The 15,705-nt window shown below is 45.1% G+C and overlaps 1 protein-coding gene across 5 annotated transcripts in view; it reads right to left on the reverse strand.

Moving 5' to 3' along the window:
- Positions 1-15,705, reverse strand: part of LOC105463225 (GSG1 like) — a 272,751-nt gene that overhangs the window by 31,303 nt on the left and 225,743 nt on the right. For 4 of the 5 annotated variants that reach the window (XM_071084297.1, XM_071084295.1, XM_071084298.1 and 1 more), the window contains one exon: positions 6,969-7,136. The exons of the other annotated variant lie outside the window; for it this stretch is intronic. In XM_071084297.1, coding sequence (XP_070940398.1) covers positions 6,969-7,136 — 168 coding nt within the window. The remainder of the gene's footprint in view (positions 1-6,968; positions 7,137-15,705) is intronic. 5 annotated transcript variants of the gene reach the window in all.

Genomic DNA, 15,705 nt, shown 5'->3' on the forward strand with positions numbered 1-15,705 from the left:
TATTTGCCCTGCACAGAGGGAGTTCTCTAACGGGGGTGGGGAGAGGGGGGCGGAGGCAGGGAGAGGGGAACCCCAGCTTTGTTTCCAGAAACATAATTGTATCATTTCATAAAGTCCTCACAACAAAGCCTCAAGGTAGGCATTAGCTCATTTTCCAGCCAGGAAAACTGAAGCTCCAAGAGGTGAAGCGAGTTACCTGGGGACTCACAGCTAGTAAATTGCAAAGTTAATTCCAACCCTAGTCTGTTTCTTCAGGTGTACCACAAGGGCTGAATGCATGAAGTCAGCCAGGCGCTCAAACCGTGTCTGCAACAGGGGGCACTGCATAACTCTCTACTATACTTAATAGAATTAATACTGCTTGTTTGTTTGTTTGTTTGTTTGGTTTGGTTTTTCAAGACAGGGTCTTTTTCTGTCACCCAGGTGGGAGAGCAGTGGCGCCATCATAGCTCGCTGCAGCCTTGACCCCCCGGGCTCAAGTGATCCTCCCACCTCAGCCGTGCTGAGTAACTGGGACCACAGGCACATGCCACCACTCCCAGCTAATCTTTTAATATTTTTGTAGAGACAGGGTCTTGCTATGTTGCCCAGGCTAGTCTCGAGCTCCTGGACTTAAGTGATCTGCCCGCTTCAGCCTCCCAAATGCTAGGACTACAGGAGTGAGCCACCGAGCCTGGCCTAATATTGTTAATAATTAATACCATAATTTATTGAGCCTCTGTGGTTCTAGGTGCTGGGACAGAGAGGAAACCGGGAAAAGCAGGCTCCCTGCTCTCGTGGAGTGTGCACCGAAACAGGCCAGACATAAACATGAAAATAAATAAACAAGTAATTTCAGAGAGTGCTAAGTGGTACAGAGAGAGGTTCAGGGGTCCCAGGAAGGAAGATCTGCCCTCCCAAAAAGCTCTGGTGGTTTCCGTCCCGACACAGTACCACATTCCCCAGAGAGGCGGGTCGCTCGTTTGGCACAGCTGAATTCCCTCTGGGATCCAATCCAACAGGTCTCATTTTCTTCCACACATTGTTAAACCAGATCTGAGCATTAAGTATTCAAGAAAGCCCCAATCTGCAAATATTTACCTTTCATTCAGCAGCATCTGACCCTCCCCTCGGGAGGCCCGATTAAGACAAAGGAGGGGACGACAGGCCGGGTGACGCTGGGAGCGTTTAATTCCAGATGTTTCTCAGGGGGTGGGGCAGGAATTGGGGGGTGCAGGCTCTCCAATCCAGCAAACCCAACACATGTGCGTACTGGCCCTTCCACATGGCCATGTGCACACGCATATGCACACGCACACATGTGCACACACACACACACGCACACACATACACATAACATGCTTTTCTTCTACAGCTCTGAAAACCATTTCAAATCTGTCCAACTGCTCCTCAGCCATGCAATTGGATCTTGCAGAGGGTAATCCAACAGGACGTGGGGGGTGGGGGTAGAAGCAGGGAAGGGACAGTTTAATTCCTTCCTGTCCATCAGCCCCCGCAGGGCACCACCTTGTCCCTGGTCCCCAGGAGGAGAGCAGGAGAGACTTGGATGAAATGGGCTCCAGAAGGCCTCTCCCACAGATAGGAAAGGTGGGGGCGTGAGGGAGCCCATGAGCTCTGTCCCACAGAGTGCATCGTCCCAGAAACCCACACACGATCTGTCTCTCACCTCACCTGCCCCTCCCACGATGAGCTCCTCAGCCATGGGACTCCCCTCATTCCTACTGTGTGCCCAGGTCCCAGCTCAATACCCAGCAGAGACAATTGATCAGGGCTGAGAGGCCACACAGCACAGGGAGGGACTATGTGGCCTGGGCTTAAATCCCAGCTCTGGCACTTACCAGCTGTGTGACCTGGGGCAAGTTGCCCTCCCTAAATGTGCCTCCATTTGCCATCTGTAAAATGGGGGTGACAATAACACTTACACCTCAGAGGGGCATTGCAGAAATTAACTGAGTCACATCTAAGGTATTTAGAGGAGGGCCTTATACAGGGCCAGAGATAATAACGTGATTATTAGCCATGATTCAAAACACCCTTGCCATCTCCATCCTAAGCTGGTCATGACCAGGCTCACGCTTCACTCTGGGGTCTGGTGAGGGCACTAGGAGCAGAAGGGACAGGAAGTCACACACACAAAGCCCTCCACGTGCCAGGCACTGGGCGTGGCACGTCACGTGGGTTTTCAAATTTGAGCCTCCCTGAGACACGAAGAGCTCTGGACTCTCCCATCCTGGGTCAGAGGAAACAGGCTCAGAGGGGCTCGGCGCCTCACCCCAAATTACATAGCAGCAAAGAGACAGACTTGGAAAACTCACTCCAAACCCCTGTTCTTTCCACGGCACCGTCTGTCCCCCATGGAGGAGAAGGAAACCTGGGCAGGTGGGGCCATGGATCGCCCTCCCTTGAGTCCCTGGCTGCGGCTCCAGGGATGCTGGCCACAGTAGGATGTCAGCCCTGCATCTGAGCCATGCCGAAAGCCTAGGCAGACATCTATGTGCTTCGAGCCCTTTGTAGGGAAGGCACAAAAAAAAAGGGAAAGAAATAGAACAGCCTGGCTAAGCTGAAATGCTCTCCTTAGAGGGGAAGGGAAATAAAATTTGATGAACCTCTGCATAATGTTCAAGTTATGAATGTGTAAAGTGATATTCTGCACATATGCTGAGAAGAATTCATCTTGGGGCTGAGCTGTTAGGAGCCATTGGAACTGGGGCACCAGCAAACAGCAGCTTCTTGTTGATGGGGTACGGAGAGGTCCTGTCTTCTGCCTCAGCAAAACGAGGTGCGTTTTACCCACAGATGCCGCAGGAGGTGAATCTCCGTAGCAGGGGTGGCAACTGACCGCAGTGCTAACGGGGCAGCTTTGGACATCTGGTTGCTTGTGTGTCTACTGCAAACACTTGCTGAGTGCCCACTCCGGGCCCTGGGCCAGGCTGGGCATTGCCACCATCCACAGCCTCAGACGAGGTGAGCTGCGTGCCAGGTTAGCCGGATCTTCCTGGCCACTGCTGCCTGGCCTGGGACTGAACACCTGGCCTACACCGGGCGATCACATCCTCTCTCCTGGGGCTTTGGCATGGAAGTGCTGGGATGCTGAATCAGCGAGATGATGGTGGAGATGGAAATAAAAGAGCATGAGGGAGCCAGGGCTGAAGCCTCCAAAGATGAGAGTCCAGTTCAGTCAATCACCAGAAAACCCTAAATGAGCTCCTAGTGGGTGCCTGGTCCAGTTCTAGGTGCCTGGTTCACAGTGGGAAACAACATGGCAGAGGTCTTCTATTCCAGAGCTCACAGTCTGCAAACTGGCAAACAAATAAAGAAAATCCTGGCAGATTGTATCAGGTGCTATGAAAAAATAGAAATGGTGCCAGGCATAGAGGCTCATGCCTGTAATCTCAGCACTTTGGGAGGCAGAGGTCAGAGGATGGCTTGAGGCTGGGAGTTTGAGGAGATCTGGGGCAATCGATAGCAAGACCCCCATCTTTACCAAAAATGAAAAAATTAGCCAGTCATGGTGGCGCATGTTACTTGGGAGGCCAAGGTGGGAGGATCACTTGAGCCCAGGAGGTCGAGGCTGCAGTGAGCTGTGCTTGTGTCACTGTACTCAGTCTGGGTGACTGATATGGTTTAGCTGTGTCCACCCAAATCTCATCTTGAATTGGAGTTCTCGTAATCCTCATCTGTCGTGGGAGGGATCCAATGGGAGGTAATTGAATCATGAGGACAATTACCCCTATACTGTTCTCATGATAGTGAGTTCTCATGAGATCTAATGGCTTTATAAGGGACTTTTCCCCACTTTGCTCGGCACTTCTCCTTGCTGCCGCCATGTGAAGAAGGACGTGTTTGCTTCCCCTTCTGCCTTGCTTGTAAGTTTCCTGAGGCCTCCCCAGCCCTGCTGAACTGTGTCAATTAAACCTCTTTCCTTGATAAATTACCCAGTCTCAGTTATGTCTTTATTAGCAGCATGAGAATGGACTAATACAGCAACAGAGTGAGACCCTGTCTCCAAAATATAAAAAATAGCAACGAGCTAGAGTATCTAGGATAAGGTTGTGGGGAGTGTGTGTTTAGACCCAGTGATTAGGAGAGGCCTCACAGGAACATCCTGAGGCACGGTAAGTAGAAAGGTCCCAAGGTGGGGATGCACTTGGAGTGCCTGAGGGATGAAAAGGAGGCCGATGTGGCTGGGGAAAGACACAGTGGCAGGCTGAGAGAGGGGCTTGTAACAGAGTACCTGTGTGGGCCTCCCCACCCCATGGGCTGCCATGCTTCTCTGCTGACTGAAGCCCTCCCAAGTGCCCCACAGGGAGTCCAGCTCCTCAATGCTGCCCCACCCTGCAGCCTCCTGTCCCTTTCCTCCTCCTCTGCTGAGTGCTAAGGATGTGCAGTGATGCCTTCCCTGCCACCGAAAGGCATTAATGCCCTTCTCCTTCAGCTCCCCCGGAAGCAGACCCTGTGATAAGGATTTGGGTACAGGTAGTTTTCTTGAGGGGAGGTGGTCCCAGGAACAATGGGTAGGGAAGAGGGTAAGTGCGACACGGAAGGGACGGAGCCAGTAGAGGATGTGATAAAGGCTGATCCCTGCTAAGGGCACCTGGAGACCAGTCCCACGGCAAAGCATGCCCCAGGCTGTTTTGCAACCAAGGGTGGGAAAGTGGGTCTTTATCCCTCAACACCCAGCAACTCCTGACAGCATCAGTCTCCTGGGCATTCCAGTAAGTCCCACGTGTTGGGCAAAGCAGATTCTGGGATCAGAGAGTGTCCTCAGGCTGAGAGTCACATGGACTTGTGAGAAGCCCCCAACCTGCGCATGAACTGCAAGTACTGAGCAGATCTGTCCAGGGCATAACAGCACCTGCATGGGCTCGAGCAGCTGCTTGAGTTGAATCCTGGGGCTGCCTCTTGCATCTGGGTAGCCTGATTCTGAGGCACTGCCAGCTCTGATTTTCTTCATTCTAGGAAATAGGCCCGCAGACCTGGGCCCCAACTCCCCCTCCATCACTGTGCAACCTTACATAAGTGTCTTAACTTCTCTAAGCCTCAGTTTTCCTCATCTGTAAAATGGGGCTAATAGGCCTAACTGCATAGTGAAGTCTTAAGGATGAAATGAAATGCCTAGGCACAGGGCCTGGCACACAACATGTGCTCCATAAATGGCAGTTATGATGGTTGACTCTGACTTAGGGTTGCTGTTCTACATCCCCTCTCTCAAGAGGAGAGACTGAGAGCATAGGGACCCCAGGCCAGATTGGCCATTCGTGGGTACCTCTAGATACTGCTACTGATTGGGATAGGCCTGGGAGACGGACAGAGCTCAGAAAGAGTAACATAGGCTGTGATTCTTCAAGGCCTGCCACAAACACAGGCACAGCAGCTCTAGGGATGTGGGCTGAGCTAAAGAGGGCAGCAGCCCCTGACAGCCCAGAGGAGACTGGAGCAGCTAGCACGGTGTAGATTGGCACTAGGTTGGAGAGTGGCAGTGGTAGCTGGCCCATAGGAGCAGTTCTGGGTGAAGCCAGGAGAGCAGTACAGAGTGAGGTGGATACAGCAGTAACAATGAACTCACCCCCTGGAGGGAGGGCTCAGAAATTTCAGGTTTCAGGCTGCTGATGCTCTCTCTGAGTGGCTTCATCAGAAGAAGGTGTCTGGGAGGAGTTCTGCCTAAGGATATCTCCAGCTTCTGAACTCCTGAAATTCATCCAGCCAGCCATCTGCCTGTCTGTCCTTCCACTCATAGCTACTCATCTATACCTCTGCCTTCTTACTTATCAATCCGTTCATCCAACCATTCATCCATCTACCCATCCACCCACTCACCAATCCATCCATCCATCTATCCATCCATCCATCCATCCATCCATCCATCCCTCCACCTACCCATCCACCACTCATCCATCCATCCATCCATCCCTCCACCTACCCATCCACCACTCATCCATCCATCCATCCATCCCTCCACCTACCCATCCACCACTCATCCATCCATCCATCCATCCATCCATGCATCCATCCATCTATCCACCTGTCTGTCCACTTGTCCATCCATCCATTCACCTACTATCCACCCTATCCACCCAATCATCCATCTATCCATCCATCCCTCCACCTACCCATCCACCACTCATCCATCCATCCATCCATCCATCCATCCATCCATCCATCCACCCGTCTGTCCACTTGTCCATCCATCCATTCACCTACCTATCCACCCTATCCACCCAATCATCCATCTATCCATCCATCCATCCATCCATCCATCCATCCATCCATCCACCCGTCTGTCCACTTGTCCATCCATCCATTCACCTACCTATCCACCCTATCCACCCAATCATCCATCTATCCATCCATCCATCCATCCATCCATCCATCACGTATCCATCCACTCACTCATCTATTCATCCATCCATTCATCTAGCCATCCATCTACCTACCCATCCACCCACTCACCTGTCTAGCCATCTATCTATCTATCTACCCACCCACTGTTTATTGTCACCTCCTCTATTCCCAGCTGCACTCTGAAGACTCAGGTGATTACATGTAGTTCCTGACATTGAGAAGCCATCCTCCTCCTGCAGCCATCACCAGTCCCACAGCTGGGTCCTCTTTTCACTCAATGCCATGACAGAGCCCAAGAAGGAAACCTTGGTTCAGCTTCTTTATCTCTTTATCATGGTTCCAAGAAGCATAGGACCTAATGGTAAATGCTCAAACTTGGTTCCCTTCTGGGTTTCTAGTGCTTTGATCACATAAGCCCAAAGCAACCTCATGATCCATAAAACATTAAAATATCCCAGAAATTCCGACATAGTGATGTCCAAACTCTACCTTCTTCCGCCTCCCCCCTCTATAACCTCTGTCATACCATTCACTCCAGTTTTCGACTGGGGCCCGGTGGCCACTGAGGCCAGGCCATGGACTTCAGAGTCCCCGTGGTGGCCAGAGGTAACCCCCTGTGCACTGACCTCTCCCGGAAGTACTTGATGGCCTCAGGGTCTATGAAGGTCGGTTCCTCCCGGTAGCCCTGCTCAAAGACCTTGCGCTTGTGCCGGAACTCAATGACCGTCTTGGTGTAGGAGTTGAGCGTGGTGACAGAGGCTGCCATGCAGCAGGTAAAGGAGCCCCACGCCAGGCTGCCAAGAGATCAGGAGAGAGATGCCATGGTGAGGGTGGGTGAGGGACAGGAAAAATTCCACACCCACCAAACATTCATTCATCCCTGCACAGCTGCTTTTTCCTCTGGTACCTAAGCAGGTGCTGCCATAGAGAAGGGTAAGAGTTGGTCCCTGCCCCACTCACAGTCTGGGAGACAGAGAATTATCTGCACACTGTGATGCAGCTATAACAGAGTTCATTATGGGGAGGCAAGAAGAGCATGAATCACTCTGTCCAAGGGGGCTGGCATCAAGGAAAGTTACCCAAAATACAGCGACACTTATGCTTGGCCTGGTAAGAAGAGTGAGAGTTGGTCAGGGGAAAGGACATTCCGGGAGAAGGAATAGTGTGTACAAAGGCATGGAGGCATCAGACAGCAGGGAATGTTCCACAAACTGTGGGAGGTTTGGGGAGCAGAAATGAGGATGCATGAGGAGATTAGCTGGAGTTGGTGATGGAGAAGGAGATGGGGGCAGACATCCTAAAAACTCATTTTTTATGAAAGTTAAGTTACCTTTGTTCATGTATGACCTGGGGAAAGATGCCAACCCTTTCTGTTTCACATTCCTCATGACTATTTTTTTTTAAAGACAGGGATTCACTCTGTTGCCCAGGCTGAAGTGCAATGGTGTGATCATAACTTACTGCAGCCTCAACTTCCTGGGCTCAAGTGATCCTCCTGCCTCAGCCTCCCAAAGTACTGGGATTATAGGTATGTGTCACTGCTCCCAGTACCTCACGTCATTGTAATGGACAATAGCATTACCTCATAGGGTTGTTACAAGGATTAAAGGAGATGATCCACTAAAACTATCTTAGAATAGTGTCCAGCACATAGTAGGCACTCAAGAAAGTCTTGCTGTCATTATTATCATTAATATTAACATCCTCACTACCCAATTCCATACGATTTGGTTTGTAAACTCTCCCCCTGAGAGATGAGGTTATAATGAATGACCTGCTTGGCTCTCTCCTCCACAACTTCCTCTACAGCTGGGACTTTTGGCAGCCCTCATTTGATGTACATGCTAAGCCCAGCCCAAACGTGGAGAATTTATCCCATCCACAGTTGGAAAGGTAGGAAGGGTGGGGTAGAGCTAGGAGACTCAGCTGACCCAGTTCCAGCTCCAGAAATGGCCTGCCTGATTCCTCTCATCAAGACTATGCATTCAACATTTAGTACCAGGAGTAGGGTACCTGCCTGGCCTCAGTTACATCTGGCCTGGTTCCTGGATCCCTGTTCCTCAGTCTCTGCCTTGGTAACTGGTTTCCTCCAAATCAGGGACTCAGTTTTGTTGTTCCAACCCTGCATTGCCTGGGAGCTCCAGGCCTCCCCGATGCCAGCCCACCCAGCTGGCCTCTGAACATCATCACCACCCCTGTATTCCCCATGGTCAATGAAGCCCACTGCCTGCACCCACTGCTTTTCCCTTTGACAGCCCCTGAGCACCCCAGAAGGAAAGCAAGGAAAAAATCTGAGGACTCAGCCTTTCTCAAAGAGATCCTCAAAAGGATCATCTGTTTCCCTGAACACCAAACCCATTGATAAGAGTTCCCGTTTCTTTCATGATAAGGAGCTGATGTAGATCTTCCAGAAGCCCTGAGTGTCTGTAATAGACAGTTTTAGGGCATCAACCTGGCCCCTCTAAGAGCTTCCCTTTCCACCAAAGTGTCCAGTGTGTTACTCACCAACCCCCACCATTCATAGATGACCGGTCAAGGGCTGACCATCTGGCCAAAGCTGGTCCAATCTGATACTCTCTCCTGAGCAACAAAGCTGAAGATTCTACTTCAGCCTGGGATGTCTATTTATACTAGCATGGTGGAAACTCAGAACCCGAGGATGGAGAATGAACAAGTAGGCTTTTCCTGGATTCCATGAGTATGGAGTATGTTGGTGTTGCCTGATCATAAGCCATTCTTCCTTTTGGTAACTGCACTCCGAGGTTCTGTTAAGGGATCACTCCTTCCTTCTTCTCAGGCCATTAGGTTTGTGTGGAGCTGGCCCCAACCCCAACCTCTATGTGAGCACATGACCTCAGCCTGGCTAATGAAAATGTTGCTGTTCTCTGGCCATAGTAATTGGTTGGGGGTGGGCACGTGACCCAAGTCAGGTTCATGAGACTCAACCCCTGAACTTGGCTGAAGCTACTGGGAAACAAAGCTCATCTTTCTTCTGTGGTGCTAAGCTGGTGAGGTTTGAGCCAAGAGTTGCTGGGGACCCTCTTGCCACCACCCAGCCTGAGAATGAAGTTGACCCAAAAGAAAGCAGAGCCATGAAAAGGGGCTTGATCCCTGAGCTGAAGCCATTATCCCTGAACTTTTCAATGATGGAAGTCTCAATTCCTTTCTTTTTAATTTTGTTTTCCTTGACTTTTGTTTCTACCCTGAAGCCAGTTTGAATTGGGTTTTGGTCACTGGGAACCAAAGTTATCATACGTTTACTTGCTATAAATTCTCTTCTTTTGCATGAGTTAGTTTTGACACGAATTTCGAGTCTTTATAGCCAAGGATCTTAAGGGTGACCAAGTCTGACTCAACCCTGATGTCCCAGTCAGGGGACAGAGCAGGGGATTCTCAAACTAAAGGCTTGAGCAAAAATACCTTTCAGGAGTGGTGGAGTCCAATGACTGAGTGTGTGGAGGGAGCTTCCCTGGGGAGGGAGGGGGTTTGCTAGAGCCCAGGGGCCCCAGAAACAGATGATATGGGGTGGAGCAGAGCCAGACAGTCAATGGGTGGACAGGTGCAAAGTCAGACTGAGCTAGAAGAAAAGCCTACATCCCCGCCTTTCCATCTAGAAAGATCTTTACATGCAAGATCTTTTTTCAAATAACATGTCGTCCAGAGCTTGATTCCTCAGGCTTTCTGCATCCCAGCCCTATGGTCTCTTTTCCACTCCTCAAAAACCCAAAGCTCATTCTCTGCCCTACCTCCCCCATTGCCTTCCCTCCCTCTGGAATCCCTGGACTTTCCCAGGCTCTTTGCCCAGCTGGTCCCTTCTCACCTGTGAATGTCACCCCTTCCTTAGTGGGCATTTTCTGTCTACTATCTCTAAGAAGCCCCCTCTCCATCACTCTGTATCACATGCCCCTGTTTAGTTTCATCACAGCCCTCATTACACCCTGTAATTCTCTTTATCTTTTTTCCTTTCATTTGTTTACTCTTGTTTTTAAATTTTTCCTTTTGAGATAATAACAGATTCACAAACAGCTGTAGGAAATTATATATAGAGAGAACCCATGTACCCTTTAGCCAGTTTTCCCCAATGGTAAACTCTTGCAAAACTAGTGTAATACAATATTACAATATCACAAGCAGGATATTGACATTGATACAGTCAAAATACAGACCAAGGATCTCTTCTGTGCCATTTATAGCTACGGCCACTTCCTGCCTGACCTCCCACAAATCCTGTCAGCCACCAGTTCTTCATTTCAATAATTTTACCTCTTCAAACATTTTACATAAATAAAATCATACAGGAGTATGTATGGGATTGGCTTTTTTTCACCCAACATAATTATCTGGAGAATCATCCAAGTTATTGTGTGCATCAGTAGTTTGTTCCTTTATATTGCTAAATACAGTATTCCTGCCAGCAATGTATGAGTTTCTCCACATCCTCACCAGAATTTGGTGGTGTCACTATTTTTTATTTTAGCTATTCTGATAGACGTGTAATAATATCTCATTGTGGCTTTAATTTGAACTTCCCTAACAGCTAATAGGGTTGAACAACTTTTCGTTTGTTTATTTGCTATCTGTATATCCTCTTTGGCAAAATGTCTATTGGTGTTTTTTGCCCACTTTCTAATTGGATTGTTCTGTTGTTTCCTACTGAGTTTTCAGAGGTCTTTATATATCCTAGATATTAGTTCTTTGTCAGAAATGTGGTTTACAAATATATTCTCTCAGTCTATAGCTTTCTCTTAAACCTCTTAATAGGGTCTTTTGTGGACCAAAAGTATTTAGTTTTGATGAATTACAATTAATCCATTTTTCCTTTTATGTGTTCGATATCAAATATAAGAACTTTTTGCCTAGCCCTAGATTCCAAAGATTTTCTCTTATTTTTCTAAAGGTTTTACAGTTTTACATTTTATACTTAAATCTGTGATCCATTTTAAATTAATTTTTGCAAGTGGTGTGCAGTTTAAAGTAAGGCTGATTGTTTATCTTTGCCAGTGAATGTCCAATAGCTCCAGCACTATTTGTTGAAAAGGCCATTCCCTGTCCACCCCACCCCCCCGCCCCACCACCACACACCCACACAGTGAACTGATTTGTGCCTTTGTCAAAAATTAGTTGGGTGTATCTGTATTGGTCTATTTCTGAGTTCTCTATTTTTTTTTCATTGATCTATGTGCCTATCCTTCCACTAATATCACACAGCCTGGATTATTGTAGCTATACAGTAAGTTTTGAAATTGAGTACTCTAATTCATTCTGCCTTATTCTTCTTTATCAAAATTGTTTTAGAAATTCTAATTCCTTTGCCTTTCCATATATATTTTAGAATACTTTTCTCTATATCTACAAGAAATTTGATGTATTCACTATATATTGTGTATTCTGATCCATGAACATAGTATATCTACCCATTTATTTAGATCTTCTTTGATTTCTTTCTTTGGTATTTTTCTACAGTTTACAGTTTTCAGTGTACAAGTCCTGTAAGTGTTTTGTTACATTTATGCCTAAGTATTTTGCTTTTTTAGTATAAATGATATATATTTTTAATTTTGTTGTCCAAATGTTCATTGCTAGTTTATAAAAATACAATTGATTTTGTATTTTTATCTTCTATCCTAAGACAGCACTAAACTTATTTATTAAGTCTAGGCTTTTTTTTGGTAGATCCCTTGGATTTGTCTACACAGATAATTATGACATCTACAAATAGGTATAGTTTATTTCTATTACAATCTGTATACCTTTTATTTTCTTTTCATGTCTGATGTCTTGCATGTCTTTTATGTCTTATTTCTAGTTAGAACTTCCAGCACTATGTTGAATAATAGTGGTGTTCCCAATCTTAGAGAGAAAATAGTATTTCAACATTAAGTATGATGTTAACTGCAGATGCTTTATAGATGGTCTTTATCAAGTTGAGGAAGTTCCCCTTTATTCTGAATTTTCGGAGAGTTTTTTTAAAAGTATGAATCAATGTTGAATTGTGTCAAACGCTTTTTCTGTATTCATTGACATGGTCATGTGATTTTTTCTTCTTTAGCTTGTTAATATGGTGAATGATTTTTCAAATATTGAAGCAGTCATAATCCCTAGGATAAACCCCTTCTCATGATGTATAATTATTTTTATATATTGCTGACTTCCATGTGCTATTGTTTTGCTAAGGATTTTGTATCTATATTCATGGGGTCTATTAGTCTGTGGTTCTTTGCACTATCTTTGGTTTTAATAACAAAGTGATGTTAGCTTCATAAAGTGAACTGCAAAGTTTTCTCTCTTCTTCTATTTTCTGGAAAAAACATGCTAATTCTTATTTAAATATTTGGTGAAATGTTCCAGTAAAACCATCTGGACCTGGAGATTTCTGTTTTGAAAGTTTTTATTTATAAACTCAATTTCCTTAGTAGTTACAGGGATATTCAAATTACTTATTTCGCATTTGGTAAGTTGTGGCAGTTTGGGCTTTTAAAAAAACTGATCTATTTCATCCAGGCTGTCAAAGTTATGTGTGTAGAGTTGTTTGTAGTATGCTCTTACTATATTTTTGATGTCCTCAAAGTCTGCAGCAACATCCTCTGTTTCATTCCTGAATTGGCATTTTGTGTCTCTCCTCTGTCTGCTCTCTCTGTCACTCTTGCGAGAGGTTTGTCAATTTTATCTCGTCAAAGAACCAGCTTTTTTGTTTCATTGATTCTATTACTTTTTGTTTTCAATTGTATTGATTTTTGCTCATCTTTCTTTTGCTGGCTTTGGGCTTATTTTGCCCTTCTTTTTCTAGGTTCTTGGGATGAGAGCTGATTTGACTTGAAACATTTCTCAATTAGATCCTATTGGTTGATGATGTTGAATTCTTTTATATCTTTGGTGATTTTCCATTTGGTTGTTCTATTAATTGTTGAGAAAGCTATATTGAAATATCTAATTATAGTTGTGAATTTTCCTATTTCTCCTTTCAGCTACATCACATTTTCCTTTACAGATTTTCAGCTCTGTTGTTTGGTGGATACACTTTTAGGATTGCAATGCCTTCTTAGTGGATTGACTCTTTTATCATTATTTAATGTCTATTTCTGGTCATTTTATTTGCCTGAGTCTACTTTATCTAATATTGATATAACTAGTCCTGCTTTCTTTTGATTAATGCTTACATGAGAGGTGATTTTCATCCTTTTACTTCCAGCCTATCTATCTCATCATACTTGAAGTGAGTTTCTTATAGACAGCACATAGTTTTGGGTCACATGTTTTAAATCCACTTGACCAATTTCTGGCTTGTAATTGGTGTATTTAAACCATTTACATTTAAAGTGATTATTGATATATTATGGCTTAAGACTGCCAACTAATTTTGTTCTTCCCTGCTTGTTTTGTTTTTTGTTTCTCTTTTTTTTTTCTTGTATTCCCATGGGTTTCTCAAACAATTTTTGATTTATCTATAGTGATTTTGAGTGTATCTCTGTATATAGCTTTTTTAGTGGTTGCTCTGGGTCTTACATTACATATACATAACTAACCACAGTCTGCTGGTGTCAACATTGGAGTAAAGCATAGAAAGCTTGGCTCCTTTTGTGACCCTTTACCTTCCTTCATTTATAACATAATTGTCTTAAATATTTCCACTGTATACATTTAGAATCACATCAGACTATATTATGATTTCTGCTTCAACCATCAAACATAATTTAGAAAATTCAAAAGGAGAAAAAGGAGAAGTAAAGTTTCTCTGTCCATTTTTCATTCATTCTTTCTTATATTCAAAACTTCCCTTTTTCAAATTTCCATTTTGTTTAGAGAACTTCCTTTAGCCTTTCCTTTAGGGTAGGTCTGCCGGCAACAAAATTTCTTAGTTTTTCTTCATCTGAGGATGTTGTGATTTCCCCTTCATTTCTGAAGTATATTTTTGCCGCATATAGAATTTTAAGTTGATAGTTCATTTCTTTCAGCATTTTCATTTTCTGTTTCCTTCTAGTCTCCATTGTTTCTGATGCAAAATCCACTGTTGCTTGAATTTTTTTCTCTGTAGTTAGGGAGGATGTTATTCTCTCACTGTGTTTTGTTTTTTGTTTTTAACTTTAGTTTTTTTTCAAGTTTGACTGTGATGTGTCTTGGTATGGATTTCTTTGAATGTATACTATTTTAGAGATTCATTCAGCTTTTGATTCTGAAGGTTTATGTCTTTTACGGGATTTGGGAAGTTTTCAACCATTATTTCTTTCAGTACTTTGTCCAGTCTCGCCCTCTTTCTCCTTTTCTTCTGGGACTCCAATGTTACACTTTTGGTTATAGTTCTAGAGGTCCTTAAGGCTCTGTACATTTTTTTAAAAGTTATATTCTCTCTGTTGTTCAAATTAAATAATTTCTATTGTCCTGTCTTCAAGTTCATTGATTCTTTCCTTCATCCCTTCCATTCTGCTGTTGAGCCCCACCATTGAGCTTTGTATTTTGGTTACTGAATTTTTTAGTTTTAAAATTGCCATTTGGTCCTTCTTTCTATCTTCTACTTCTTTCCTGAGACTTTCTGTTTTTCCAAGGGTTTTTGCAACTACTTGTTGAAGCATTTTTATGATGATTTCTAACGTTTCTGTCATTTCAGCATTGGGATCTATTGATTATCTTTTTTCGTTCAAGTTGAGATCTTGCTGGTTCTTGGCATGGTACATGATTTTAATTGCAACCTTGACATTTGGGGTATGTTTTGAGACTCTGGATCTTGTTTAAACCATCTGCTCTAACTGGCTTCCTTTCACATCATTCCGGCAAGGTGGCTTTGGCGAGGTGGAGGCTCTGCCCGGTTACTTCCAGGTAGGGGTAGAAGCCTAGGTTTCCCACTGGGCGAGTGTATTAATCCGTGTAATTTATAAAGGAAAAAGGTTTAACTGACTCAGTTCAGCATGGCTGAGGAGGCCTCAGGAAACTTATAATCATGGCGGAAGGTGAAGAGGAAGCAGGCACCTTCTTCACAAAGCTACATACGAAGGAGAAGTGCCAAGTAAAGGCAGAAGAGCCCGTTATAAAACCAGCAGATCTCATGAGAACTCACTATCACAAGAACAGCATGGGGAAACCACCCCCATGACCCAGTTACCTCCACCTGGTCTCTCCCTTCACACATGGAGATTACGGGGACTACAATTCAAGGTGAGATTTGGGTGGGGACACAAAGCCTAATCATATCAGCCACCACTGACATTCAAGATGAAGATGGTTCCTGGTTCTTACCAGGTGAGGGTGGGGATGGGAGTTCAGACTCCCCATTAGGCCTCTGCTGATACCTGGCTGGGAGGGGCCCGGGGGCCTCATCACTGCTCCCCACACATCACTGACACCATGGGGAGGGAGATGTTCTTACTACCG

The sequence above is a fragment of the Macaca nemestrina genome, chromosome 18 (assembly GCF_043159975.1).
Source record: "Macaca nemestrina isolate mMacNem1 chromosome 18, mMacNem.hap1, whole genome shotgun sequence".
NCBI lineage: Eukaryota > Metazoa > Chordata > Mammalia > Primates > Cercopithecidae > Macaca > Macaca nemestrina.